The sequence below is a fragment of the Paramisgurnus dabryanus genome, chromosome 20 (assembly GCF_030506205.2).
Source record: "Paramisgurnus dabryanus chromosome 20, PD_genome_1.1, whole genome shotgun sequence".
In the NCBI taxonomy this organism is placed as follows: domain Eukaryota; kingdom Metazoa; phylum Chordata; class Actinopteri; order Cypriniformes; family Cobitidae; genus Paramisgurnus; species Paramisgurnus dabryanus.
In genome coordinates this window covers 8,846,764-8,861,856 of record NC_133356.1, presented here as the reverse complement: position 1 = coordinate 8,861,856, position 15,093 = coordinate 8,846,764, and the positions used below count along the sequence as shown (strand labels likewise).

At 35.4% G+C, this 15,093-nt stretch overlaps 1 protein-coding gene across 1 annotated transcript in view; it reads left to right on the top strand.

Annotated features, from left to right (window-relative positions):
• Positions 1–15,093, top strand: part of lyst (lysosomal trafficking regulator) — a 65,998-nt gene that overhangs the window by 5,436 nt on the left and 45,469 nt on the right. The window contains exons 3-4 of the mRNA XM_073812890.1: positions 8,449–8,540; positions 13,387–13,573. Of these exons, the coding sequence (XP_073668991.1) occupies positions 8,449–8,540; positions 13,387–13,573 (279 nt within the window). The remainder of the gene's footprint in view (positions 1–8,448; positions 8,541–13,386; positions 13,574–15,093) is intronic.

Below are 15,093 nucleotides of genomic sequence, written 5' to 3'. Positions count from 1 at the left end.
AAGCAATCCGTGATTTGTCATGGATTTGTTGTGCAAAATCCTCCAACTTCTTCCTGTCAGTTATTACCGTACTATCTCTCGCAGCAAGCTTCAAAGTGAAAAAGATTGTACGGGCAGTGAAGAGTATTACGAAAAATGCTACATTATATGTGACTTTGTGCAGAATCGCTCTTAAAGCGACAGTGGCCCTGTTTTTCTGATCAAAAAAATTATCCAATCTGTAACTGGATGATTCAAACTGTGAGTTTTGTGACCCATTGAACCACTATTAAATGTTGAGTGTATTTGGTGTGGAGATGAGCAGGAACAGTTCAAAACAACAAGAAGAATAGCAAATTAAACATTGTGGTTAGAGGCCCTATTGGCTTTGTACAAAGCCAAGTGGCATTTTCTTATCTGTGACTTCAGTTAATATTTCAGACTCAGAATCTGAAGTTTATAGATATTTCACTTAAGTTAGAAGCTAAAATTTGTACTGATGAATGTAATTTTTTGTGTTATTTGTGTTTTGATAGATGTTTTGTCTCAATATTCTACATTAAAAGTAATTTATTTTTTATTTGGACTACTTTCATTCATTTCGGGCTACCAAAAACGAAAGAGTGACTGCCTGAAGGGTTACCAGGAATTTTGAAATTTTGAGAGCCCTGCAATAAAAAACGTGATTTTCACCACAGGGGGAATTTAAAGCATAATGTATCACATATTGTACATTGCATAATTTAGCAGGTTATCATATATCACACATTTTTTTAATGTTCTAGCTCTAATATTCAGTAAACACATCTATGTAGATAATTGAATGCAATGATTAACCAATTAGAATCAAGTATTCCAATGAGCTGGAAAAATGTCAGCTGTAACACACAGATCTTCTTCAGTGTCATTGTCCTATTTTGCCATATGTATATCCAGATTTGTGATTTCTGCATTTTTAAACAACTTTAATTAGTTTTATCACTATAATGATAGTGTGTTGCATCTTAGTAAAATCACAGTTTGGTTAACTTGAGATTCTTAATTGGACACATGTCTCTTGTGAGTGCAGTAGCTGAGTTTACAGAGTTTTATTGAGAAGTCTCTGGTAGATTAATTGGGTTTTCCTGTAGAGTCCATCAATCCCAGTCATCAGACTCCACAAGACTGTATTAGGAACACTGAACAATTGTGAAAAGCGCTATATAAATCAAATTGAATTGATGCGTTTTAATGTCTCTGTCTTCAACCTATGCAAATGTCTTTACACAATGCATCTTTTACGCCATCCTCCTAACAACTGATGTTCACAAACGTTTCTCTTGAGTAATTTGTCAAACTGGTGCAGAACAGTAACTCATGGGTTTGTGAATCTGAATGAGTCATTTAAAGAAATGGTTTATGCGCATTGTTAGCTTTTGACCAAACCACACTCGACAGTATTTTTATTTCTGCGCAATGGCAATGAGGGCAGATTAGTAAAAGACAAAGATTCAATGGTAGGGCTGACTGGAGATTATGACTCAGTATCCAGCTGTGGCTTACATTGGTTAATGGGTGGAGCCTACAGACGTGTATTTTGATAGCAGAGATGGTAAATGATGTGTTTGCTTTTCCATCAGATTGAAGGACATCTTTTCTTCTGCTTTCTCTTAATAAATATCTAATTTAACTAGCTTAGGTTACAATTGACCAATATTTAGTCAGCATGTAAAGAGGGTCAATGTCTAAATGTGTGACTTTTGTTACTGGTTGTTCGACGTGAATGGTGCATTTTGTGTGTTTTTGTTTAAGTGCTGGTGTGACCCTCGTGTCTGTTTCTTTAATGCACGTTTTGTGGTGTGTGCTGGTTAATAGACTCTGTGCTGTGAATAATTCATTTGTCTGGTGAGTCACATTTCCATCGCTGCCACACCGCCAGTGCAGTGATGTGATAGATGGCCCACTTTTCAACCTCTTCCTGTACAGCAAATGTACAGTTTCTTACCCAAAGCGGCAACTTATTTCCGCATATTTAAAAGTTTTATTAACCGTGTAACCGTTGTTTCATACCTTTTTTAAAAGTCAAAGTGTGACTTTTTCTTTGTTAATTTGATAAATAAAATTATAAAAATGGAAATGTTTCACAAAAGTAATAATGTTAACATGAGGCCATATGTCTCAAGCAGTTGTGATCCAAATTTTAAGTTAAAATCACAAAAAATGAGGTTTGTGTAACACTTTTAGTGGTTTTACCAACAACGGCCACTAGGTGTCAACGGTTTGCTGCATTCTCTTGTCACAAATTAATAAAATACTGTCACTGCATTATTATAACTGCTAAAACGTTTTGAAATATGAAAACTACAATCTTGGAGCTTTCCAATGATATATAGTTTGTCAACATTTTTGAAGATTTATAATATGATATTAGAATTATGAATATATAAAATTAATATGCATTCCTATGGGGGGTGGGGTCATGTAACTAAAAACTGTCACTACATTATTTCTATCATCAGATGACCTTGAAATATGAAAACTACATTCTGAGAGCTTTCCAGTGATATTTATTTTTTATCAAGATTTTTTAGGTTTAGAGTAGGGTTTTAGTGTTAGAAATATGTAAAAACAAATTGGGCCTACATGTTGGCCTGTGACCTTTTAGAAATTGACTCTTACTACATCTCTTTATTTCCCAAAATTTTGATGAAATATGAAAACTACACTCTAAGAGCTTTCCAAAGATATATAGTTTCACAAGATTTTTTAGGTTTAGAACAGGGCATTAGTGCTATACATATGTAAAAACAAATTGGGTCCACCTGTGGCCCGTGACGTTTTAGAAACTGACTCTGACTATGTCAGAATTTTCCCAAAATTGTGATGAAATATGAAAACTACACTCTTAGAGCTTTCCAAAGATATATAGTTTGTCAAGATTTTTAGGTTTAGGATAGGGTATTAGTGTTATAAATATCTGAAAACAATGTGGGCCCGCTTGAGGGCCCGTGACCTTTTAGAAAATGACTCACACTATGTCAATATTTTCCCAAAATGATGATGACAAATGAAAACTACACTATTAGAGCTTTCCATTGATATACAGTTTGTCATGATTGTATAAGAATTCATATGCAAAACACTGAAGTAATTGTAGGCATCCCACCGGTGGGACAGTGACATTTAGCAGGACATAAATGTTTTGAAGCACACTCTCTTCATAAATTAATCAATTACTCTCCCTACATAATTTATTTTATAAAACACTGCTGAAATATGTATTCTAGAGGCTTAGACCTTTCCAAAAATATATAGTTTGTCATGATTCAATAAACATTTACATCCAAAATATTGAAGTAAAACTAGGTGTTCCTCTACAGGAACAGTGACAGTTAAGTGGTTTAAATATATTAACTCAATAACAATGTTTAGAAACATTAGTAGGAAGTTCAGGTTTAAATGTAAAACATGCTTTTTACTTCATGTTTTGTGACTCAGTCTTACCGCGGTATAAGCGGTGTACCAAAGCCGTTACTGCTTGACATTTTGCTACCATGGTGGTATATACCGTTATACTGCACGCCCTTAAAAGTCATCTCACATTCAAGCGTGTCCTTTTTACATGCGTGTAACATGAGTGTCACTTCTGTAGTTCTCCATTCTGGTTTCTGGAGAAACTCAAAGTTTTCTCATGAAGCTTACTACATCAGATCAGTCACCAGAAAAAGCTACACCATACAACCCTAAGTTTTTTTTTTTTTTTTTGACATTTGGTTTTCATGCCACACATACCATCAATGTGAGGTGTTTTAACACAGAATATTTTTTAATACAGTATGACACGGTACTAATCTAATCCTCAACATCAAGACGGGTGCAGTGTTGAGTTCATGTCGTCAACACTTGAAACAGAAACAAGAACCTCTTTTTATTTTTTGTAATATTCGAATTAACTTCTGCAAATGCACTCAGATTACTCCGTTAACAACACCAACACTAGAATACAGTATGTGACTTCCTGTGTTGTGAGCTGTCCGTCTGAGAGATAGAAATGGGTGACAGCTTGCCCAAGGACCAAAACATATGATCCGCAGCATGCAACATGCAAAACACAACAACGGAGCAAATGTGCAAGTCGTTTTTATTTTCAGATTGAAGATTTATATTATTGCCTGCTTGAAAATAAAGCACAGTATGTGAAATGAAGCACAAACAGATTATGGTGCCAAAAGTGCATTTCAAGATTAATGTTAGAATTTGTTTATTTTGGTAATATGTTTTTGTTGATGTAAGACACGATACAGTACAGTCTTTTGTCTATGCTAATGTACTGTATGCACAGTGTAAAACATACAGTACAGTTCAGTTCAATGTCATTAGACTGTGAATGAATGACCCTTATTAGTAGGGATGCACCGATACCGATACTGGTATCGGCCTCGATACCACATTTTCTAAAGTACTCGTTAAAAGTCCCCCAATACCTGTAATCGATACCACGGTCTGAGAAATGTCTATGTTTGAGCTGCGTGTAAGGGGTTAATGCCTCTTGTGTTGTCCAAAGAGGCAGAGTTTACAACAAACTGGAAAACTAGTCCTTTGTTGTTTTTTTTTGTTAAATTATATTACTCAAGCTGTTACCTGTAAATTTAAATCATGTTTTTTTATTAAGTACTCAGTATCGGTATCGGCAAGTACTGAAATGCAAGTACTCGTACTCGTATTCCAAAAAAGTGGTATCGGTGCATCCCTACTTATTAGCCACTTATTTTAGTTGATAAAGCACCGTCAGTCAATAATTGGGTTAAAGCAAGGGTACTACTTGTGTTGTTTGGTGAAGAAAGACTCTCCAGAATTGTGTAGTTTCAAAGCTGCATTCAATCGCTAGTGTGCTGACTTCTGTTTAGGGATGCTTAACGATTAATTGCGATTAATTGTTAGCAGAATAAATGTTTTTGCTTACATCATATATGTGTGTGAACTGTGTATGATAACTTTGTATAAATAAATGTACACACATGCATGTATATGTTTTAGAAATGTTTACATGTGTTTAGTCATTTGTATATCTATGTATAATTTATATTATATATAAATATAAATACTTAATATATACATTTTTTTTCTTAAAATTATACATGAATGTGTTCATATTTATATATATATACATATTTATTATACACAGTTTACACACATATGTGATGTAAACTAAAACTTTTATTCCTGCTAACGATTAATCGCGATTAATCGTTTAGCATCCCTACTTTTGTTATATTATATTATTATTATTATTTTTCTTTCTTTCTTTCTGTATTACTGTATTTTTGTTCTTCTGATCATTCATATCCTCTGTTCATCTTACCATTCCACCTGTCATTTCTTTCTCTTCTGTATCCCATGTTTCCAGCCCCTTGCTGTTGCTGTCAGTTGATCTCGTGACTGCTTTCTTCTGCTCTGATTCTCATTAGATAGTCAGACCGTGTTTCTCTGGTGAGTCTCTGAAGACTGCAAGAGTTTATGACCCTAAATAAGCCTGCATTCAAACCTTTGATACTGCCACTAACACACTTTACACAGCAGAAAGTTTACTTTCAGTTTGTAAGCTGTGTTTTATCATCGGTCAGTTTAGCTCTGTGTTAAGAAACCTTTTCATATTGCATTAGTTCTGTTTTTAATTATAATATCGAAATAACTTTAATAATAATAATAATAATTTATTTTCGCATTATATTTTAGAGCTGTAGAGAATGGCTTAGACTTACATTAAAGCATTTGAGTCCCCAGATGGTCACTGACATCTTTACTTATATCATATATATATACTTGAAGGGGGACTTAGCTGTTCTCTGACACATTTCAGAATACCTTTCAATGTATTTATTCAAGGTCATCTAACAAAAGATTTCCTGTGTGCTTTGTGGCGATGCTGTTTGTGTGTTTCACATTTTCATTTATAATGCTTTCCTAAAATATAGCTAATGACTCAAAAATGAAAGTAAACATGTATGTAACAGTTTTCATTATGTCATTATTTTCCTGACATTTTAAAAACCTTTTACTTCTTAAATTATCATTATCATAATTGCAGGGGCATGTTCTCATTGTTCTGAATTAGGCATGGGCCGGTATAAGATTCTGGCGGTATGATAACCTTTAGCAAAAATACCACGGTTTCACGGTGTTGCGGTATTGCCATTGCAACACTAAAATGTGTTATTTTCAAATGCCAGGTACAATAAAGCCTTTAAATTATAATATGCTTTCAAAACATATAATATTTTCGTAATATATATTAAATGTAAACATCAAATCAATCACATGACTTCATGATTTAATGAATTTTGTATAAACACAGCTCATACCTTGGAGACGGTATCACAGAACATTTTAGTGGTTTTGAAACCTTGACTGTTTTAAACCTCGGTATACCTTGAAACCGGTAATCGGCCCATGCCTATTCTGAATACTCCCATTTTGCTAAACATTTGAAAAATATTTTTATTACTTTAAGGAAAACACCACCATTTTTCTATATTTTACTATGTTCTTACCTCAACTTAGATGAATTAATACATACCTATCTTTTTTCAATGCGTGCACTTTTAATGTTTGTACAGAGTTTTTTGAATGTGTTAGCATTTAGCCTAGCCCCATTCATTCCTAAGCCTCCAAACAAAAGTTTTATTTTGTGCCATCATACTTACTTGTGTAACTACTCGTGTAAGAGTCTTTAAATAGGGAACACATGGAAGTGTTTGGTGGCTTCTAAATTTATCCCTGTTTGGAGCCATAGGAATGAATGGGGCTAGGCTAAATGCTAATACATTCACAAGGCGCCTTACAAAGATTAAAAGTGCATGCATTGATAAAAGATAGGTATGTATTAATTTGTCTAAGTTGAGGTAAGAACATGGTAAAATATTGAAAAACTGTAATTTTTTCCTTTAAAATACCTAAAACCTAAAAGTTAGTTGTGAGAAACGCTCTGTTTTTGAGTTTGTTTTCTAAAGAATGTAAGATATAATTGTGCCCTGTTTTTTGTGCCACTGTCCATTAGTCCACTATTATGTGTTATTTAATGACTCTCAATCTCTGTGATGTATTACACACATTCAGTCACATGGATTATTGTAATAAACTGATTCTGCTCCTGCAACATCTGTGAGCATGACACCTGAGGTGGCTGCTGGCTGTCTGTACTTGTTTTTTCTTAGAGAGATGTAGTTGTATTAAAATGATATAAGCATTAACAATATCATTTATTTTTTATAGTATTTTACTATGTTTAATCCTTTAAAGGTTTGCCTACATGCATTTTGGGTTGTCAATCTTGCTTGCCAATGATGTAAAAAAAAACTGGACACTGTCTGCATCCCAATTTCCAATTTACATGTACTATGCACAAAATCTGCTTTTGATAGTGAAGGAAGATGACATTTCAAGCAGTCATGTAGGCTGTATCCAGCAGTTGTAATACTGTACAGTTTCAAGGGTCTACTTCGTTGCTCATGTGAGTGAAGGTCTTTCAGTATAATGTGTTTATTCTGTGTCTGTTCCAGTAAATACAGGCTGACAGGACAAACAGTGAAGTGCTGGGACATTTTGAGTGCTCACTGCTCGAGTGAATGTGCTGCAGGGAATGACTAAATCAATGACTTTTATAGATAAAAACTAATGGATTAGGAAGATAATGTCTACTGATCTCATTATTATACCTTAAAGGCAGGGTCTATGATCTGTGAAAGATACTGTTGACATTTGAATTCACCTAAACAAACGCGCCCCTACCCCAATAGAATCTGGACTTTCTTTTGATAGACCCGCCCCACACATACGCAACAATGTTGGTTAGACGACACGCCCCTTACTGCTGATTTGCCACAAGTGTGTTTTGGTAGTCGGCCCGACTCCCTTTTCCCAAGCGGTTTTCAGAAATCGTGCACTCTGCCTTTAACTCTTTCACCGCCATTGACGAGATATCTCGCCAATTAAGAGAAAACGCTTCCCCGCCAATGACGAGATTTTCCGTCTTTCCGCAATACCGCTATTATCCACCAGGTGGCAACTTTTTTAAACCCGGAAGTATTGCACTATGGCAAGCGGCTGCATGTCCGTGTCTGTTTTAAAGATCGCTCTGAATGGGATCTCTATGAAAAGTCCGTCACAGAAATGGAATTATCTCTGCTTTTTGCTCAAAGTGTGGTGTTTTTGCAGAAACCTACCTCTATTCAAAAGCTGATTACAAAAGAACCACTGAAGGTAGAATGAAACAGGTTTTTTTTTGTTTGAAAGCAGAGGGTCTGTTCTTTCATTTGGTATATTGTATGTTTATATATATAAAGAAGAACATTTTCTGGAAGGCATTAAACTTTGGTGAAAATCATGAAAAACGCTGGCGCTGGCTGGCAACATTTAAAAAAAACGCTGGCAGTGAAAGAGTTAAAAATGAAAGACTTTTTTTTAGGTAATCTCTTTTTTTCTGTGTTTCAGGTGATTCTTCAGTGCTTAGAGAGTTTTCTGTGTCTGTTCCACTGTGTGAGACACATCAGTGACCTTAGAGGAAAAGATGCACTGAAGTTTTGGTAAGCGCTTCTTTTTTCAAACCGGATCCACTGATTGAATATGTGGTTAACACAGCATGCACATATATATATATATATATATATATATATATATATATATATATATATATATATATATATATATATATATATATATATATCCTCAAAGGAATTTTATTGAAATGTTTAAAGTCCCTGCGTAGAGGAAGTCACGATCGACTTTACTTCCATGTTGTGATATATTTTCTAATTAACCTCATTAAAGAATGTTCGCCACAAGGGGGCGGAAGTACATTTTAATATTTTGATTGAGGTTTATGAGGGCACATTAATAAACAAAATGACTTGCACACATAAATTATTTATAATAAACAATGCAATATTACATTAAAAAATAAGAATTGTGGAAATTGGAAATTTAAGAGCTGCCTTGAAATTACAGCTTTCTGTAGTGAACACTACCAATGTTGTTGGTTCACTCCCAACAAAGCTTTTACATCAGATTAATTAATTGCACTTGTGTATTAGAATATCTACGCTAAATATAAATGTTTACTCACTGGATCTACTTCAGGTATTAAAGGAAAACACCAGTTTTTCAATATTTTACTAATGTTCTTACTTCAACTACGACGAATTAATACATACCTATCTTTTATCAATGTGTGCACTTTTAATCTTTGTACAGCGCGTCGTGAATGTGCTAGCATTAAGCCTAGCCCCATTCATTCCTTAGGATCCAAACAGGGATGAATTTAGAAGCCACCAAACACTTCCATGTTTTCTCTATTTAAAGACTGCTCCATGAGTAGTTACACGAGTAAGTATGGTGGCACAAAATAAAACTTTAGTTTGGAGCCATAGGAATGAATGGGGCTAGGCTAAATGCTTACACATTTAAGAAACGCTGTACAAAGTTTAAAGTGCATGCATTGAAAAAAGATAGGCATGTATTAATTCATCTAAGTTGAGGTAAGAACATAGTAAAATATTGAAAAACTGTGGTGTTTACCTTTAAGACTTGTTCATCACTATATTTTACCATTAAGGAATTTATTTTTCACTTTAATCAGTTAAATCTTTTGTATAGATGAACTCGAAATCCTATCATCCAGCCACAGGAGCTTAATATGTTCATTAGCATTGTGCTGAGGGGATCTGATTGAAGCCAGCGATTAGAAGACTTTCTTTGTCTGGCCAAGTGGCTACATGCCATGCACCCAATTAAGTGTGTTTTCTCAGCACTTAATCTTAATCTTATGATCATGTGCACTTCCAGCCAAGAAACAGGAACCAAACTAAGACATGAGCCATCTGATGTGAGCACTTATAGCGCGTGATCATTCTTTATGAAACTTTTTGACCCCCATCGAAACCCTTATCTAATTTAAAGAGATAACTTTATGAACAGCTGGACGAAGGTTCTTTATGAAAATTTTTGACCCCAATCAAAACCCTTATCTAATTTAAGGGCAGATAACTTTATGAACAGCTGGATGCAGGTTCAGATAAGCACATACACATGCTGCATCCAAAAATGGCATACTGTGACAGTAAGTACTGAATTAGATAAAGTACCTACTCATCGACCATTAAAACAGTAGGTACTACTATATATTATGAATATGGGTAGGATAAATTAATTTAGATGTACTACATCCACCTTGTTGATACATCACGTGACATACGTCGTTATAACAACAAGTTAGTGTTTAACTGGAGCGACGTTAGACACGTGCAATTTAGGCTTTGTCCACACGAAGCCGGTGCATTCCCTATCCGATCATTTTTTTTCTCGTTCTAAAAAAAATAATCCGTAAACACGGCGTCGTCTCAAGAAATATCTGCGCACAAACGAAACCACTGAAACCGACTGAAAGCGGTGTAGTATATATGCCAGACCAGTATGGGGCGCTGTACTTCTGCCACAGATATACACGGAGAAGAAGACTTTGAGCATGCACATAACCTAGGGCGCTGTATACGAACCAAGAAGAAGAAGTGATTGCAAATGCAACAACTTCAAGAGCAAAAGCTTCTTTTTGTCTTTCTCCTATTTGTCTTCCGTGGTGGATCTAAGAGCATGTGGCGTATGGTGTTGTCCATTATTGCTTGCTCACCACAATTGCATAGAAGCAATATATTTTGCTGTAATAAAGCTAGTAGGCTTAGTAGCTTCTGTAGCATGAACACAATCATGTAGTCCGCCATTATTGTTGTTGCTGTTACGTGTGATGCTGCCGACACGTGATGTGATGACGTTTTCGCTTCACAAAATATACGGATAGGCTGTACACACGAAACCGCAAGGGTGTCGATTTCAGATTTATGCAATTTAGGACCCGGTTTCAAAAAATAGCGGTTCCAGTCTCCCAAAATGCCGGATCCGTGTGGACGAAATGCCAATACGATAAAAAATTTATACGTATACAGTGATTCGCGTCTCCGTGTGGACAGCCCCTTAACCACAAGGGGGACAGCTGTTTAATATATGTATTTGCATTTGAATAGATCTGCGTTACCACTTTTGGACAATTTTGAATAAAACAAAGCATCTCCTTCTTTGTTGGAAAACTAAAGTAAAGAGTCCATTGAATGGACACTTCGGGATCTTGCTGGAAGTAGTAGGTCATCTGGATACTTTTCGCTAACAGTTTTTGGAATACTGAATTCAAACATATTGTCCTACTTGCCTCGCCTACTGCTTTTCGCCTACTATATAGTATGTAAGTAGGCGATTTTGGACACAGACACACTGTCAAACTCTGATATCAAACAGTTTGTTTGATTTTAAATTATACTGCAATACCTTTTATATTATTGACTCGATTTTAGTTGGAAAAGTTCTTATTTAGTTTTAAAATATATGTCGTAATTTTTTAACAGACACGGGTGTCTTTTTTTACCTTTGACCTAATGGTTTCCTTCATAAATTGTATACAGAGTGATTGTTTTCTGCAAAGGTGATTATTGCTTTGCCTGCTGCATATTTCTGGGTGATACAAAGGTAATGTGAGATAAAGGCTTGCAAAATATTATGAGAGAGAGAGAGAGAGAGAGAATTATATACATTTACGGGTGATTCTCATAAACTTTCTGCATATTAAGCTTTGAAAGTCAAAATAAGCCTAATTTATGTATACAGAATGGCTGCATTTATAAGCATTTATTAATTTTATTCAAAGTGATTTCATGAATCAGAGCATTTAACATTTTCCTTAAACTCTGGCTGAATAAAAATTTTCAGCATTGGGATGAAAAGTTGCAGGAAAAGAATGTTTTTGTTATCATGTTAATGCTTTCAAGGGTTAAAAGGTTTTTGGTAATCAGTCACTTTGTTTTAGCATCAGACTTATGTTAGATTCATATTGTAACCCGTCACCCCAAGGCTTGACCTGAAGTTTCCCAGCCCGCCGCTGCCGGACCATGTGACATCACATGCTTTCATGTGATGCACTGATCAACTCTAAATCTGGACAGCTTTCATTTGAAATTCCTTTTTTAATGGAATTTACAGCACAGGACAGAAAATTCAGTCATTATTGGAGTGTTAAGGCATGCATAGCGGAGACTACAGTATCTACAGTATACTGAGCTGGACATATAGTAGTTTATGACTAAAACTCTTTATTAGCGGACTATGCTGATGATTTTGAGTTCTTCATTGAGCTCGCTGTAGGAGGTCCGCTTGAATACTGTGAGTGTTTCTTTGATTAATTTTGAGAATAAAGAGGTGTGTCTTAATAATGCAGGATCAGTTTGTGTTAATAGTGGGTATGTTTGAAGAGTTGTTTCTCCGTGTGCACAGTATGAAGATGTGACTAGATTATAATTAGCATTTGTACATTTATGTTACATATATTTAAAAATCTACCTATTTTTAGGGCATTTTAGGCATTTTTATATAGTGTAAGTGTATGTATGAGGCAGTAGTATGTTAACAGGTTGATCATGTTAATGTTAATTTATTAGTATTGTGTCTTTTGTAATTGTAAATAAATGTTTTGTAGCCCATGTTAAGGTCTTTTGTAGCATCTACCTGAATGTTGTATGGTAAAGTGAGACAACTGAAATGCCATCCAGAGGTTGAGGATGGAATAACTGCTCAATGTGATACTGTACACCTGGCTTAAGATCTAATCGAATGTTGTGTGTGTGTGTGTGTGTGTGTGTGTGTGTGTGTGTGTGTGTGTGTGTGTGTGTGTGTGTGTGTGTGTGTGTGTGTGTGTGTGTGTGTGTGTGTGTGTGTGTGTGTGTGTGTGTGTGTGTGTGTGTGGCCTTAACCTGTTGTATAACATTAGTTCGGTTAACAAGTTCATAGTCTGATTCTGTTGTATTTATCTATTCTCACAGATTTTTGATTGACTGCATTATTAAAATGATTGCACTGATGAGGTCAAAAGGTTGTAATCGGTAAATGCAAAGCTTTTCTTAGGGTTGGGAGTTATCGATCATCCATCCATCTCTCTGTTTGTGCGTGTGTGTACCTGGCAATCCCTACCGTATACATATCTATGATCCCTCCATACAGTGTACAATCTCCCCACAAAGATTGTAGCCTAATATTAGAAATGGTCAGACCTTATAGGGACATTTTTGGTAACCATGAGGAAACAAGCTTTTAAATCAGATTAAATGATGTTTATTTAAAAATCTAAAAATGCATTTTGTGAGGGTTAGGGGAAGGGAACATGGAAACGTTTGTGTTTGAGTGTGTAGATTACAATTTCACCCGTATTAGTCTGTGCCATGTACTTGGATGTGTGGTTAGAAATATCACAAATTTTAAATCTATCTCCTGCTTCACATGAAGCTCACTGTTTGTTAGAAAATTGCGATTTTCAATTTTGTATTTTTATGTTTTCAGCTCGGACATGAGTGGGGCCAGTAACACCCTGGCACGGGAGTTCCTCACGGATGTGCATCAGTTGTGCAGTGCAGTGGCCCAGCGGGCAGAGGATGAGGAGGAGAGTCACATGGTGGCCCTGGGGGAGTACCTGGTGCGGGGACGTGGCTTCCTGCTCCTCAGCACCTTGGACTATGTTATTGATCAGGTCAGCCTAAAGCTTCATAAGATATTGTAAGCCAACACACAAGGACATGGTTATATCTAGAGCAAAACTTAGCTGTTTGTCTAGTTGTAGTTGTTTAGTTTAATTGATATTTTTATGACGTCATTGAACGTCAGGATAGACTGTGTGAACATAATTTTCCGTTTTCCATGTGAAAAAAAATTATACAACAGAATAAACATTCAAATGAAATTCAGGTTTTTCAGATTGATCTTACAGTACTTTACTTTTCAGGAACAGAAATTAAATTAATAACAGGCTATCACAATGATTAAATAATCGTCTCATTGTGATTGTTTGACCTCATCGCGATGATTTCAGTTCACCGCAATGATTGCACATCTCTTTAAAAATCACAAGGGGGAGCTGCAGCACCTGTATAAACGAGACTGTATGAGGTGGCGCTCCTTAAAGCGTAACTAAACCCCTGGTCAGAGCGTGACTCCACCCACTGGTAATATTTGAAAAATGCAAGAAAAGTGGGCAGATCCCAAAGGAGATAGAGGGGACGAACTAGTGTGTGGTGAGCTCGTAACAAGGGCGTGGTGAGCTTGAATCTGCTTACGTCACGAGTAATTTTTTGGACCCAACATCCAATAGGAAAATTCAACTGCAGTAGCCACCGTTCAACCTGAAGATGGCAGCACTCAGACGTTTTTACACCATATATTGTAGTATTGAAACACTTTATACCCAAATGTCAAAAAACTTACTAAAATCAATGAACAGCACTAATAAAGCCCCATTCTTACAGATCATTAACTAAAAAAAGTTGGTTTAGGGTTTAGTTACTCTTTAACTGACAATGTAATGCGATACATTGCAAAGCCATTCAATATAGTGGAAAAAATATTCAAATAAATGCTGCAAAACTTTGATTAGTAGTATGAATTGCCAGATAAAACATACATTTCTAAAACAGCAATTCCAAATTTAGGGAAGTAAAGGATGCTATTCTTAAAGGAATAGTATTTGTTTTTATTATTAAGACTTTGTTTACACATGTGTTATTATGTGTATTAATATTTACTGCGAGGTAAACCTTGCAAAATATTTTATTTAAATAATTACAATTTGTGAAAATTATTTCATGAACAAACAAAAAAATATGAGAATTAAATGTCAAAGCAATAAAACAGACAATTACTCGTCATAATTTATTAGACAATTAAACGTCAGTCAAGTTTCATAACTTCAAATTTCAATTTCATATATTGAATATTTAAATTGCCATGGCCTCAAAACATGGAAATAATAAACTTTAGTGAGTAGTAAAAATATTTTATTTAGTGAACAAAGTTTATTTGCTCCTGTATAGCTAAGTGGTAAGGCATTGCATTAGCAGCGCAAACGTTCATGGGTTCGAACCCAGTGAACACACATACTGATAAAAATGTGTATCTTGTAGTGTACTGGAAAAAAAGCGTCTGCCAAATGCATAATTGTAAATGTACAGCGTTATTATGCAAGTGTTTTTTTTCTTTGAACCCCCTCTCTCCCTC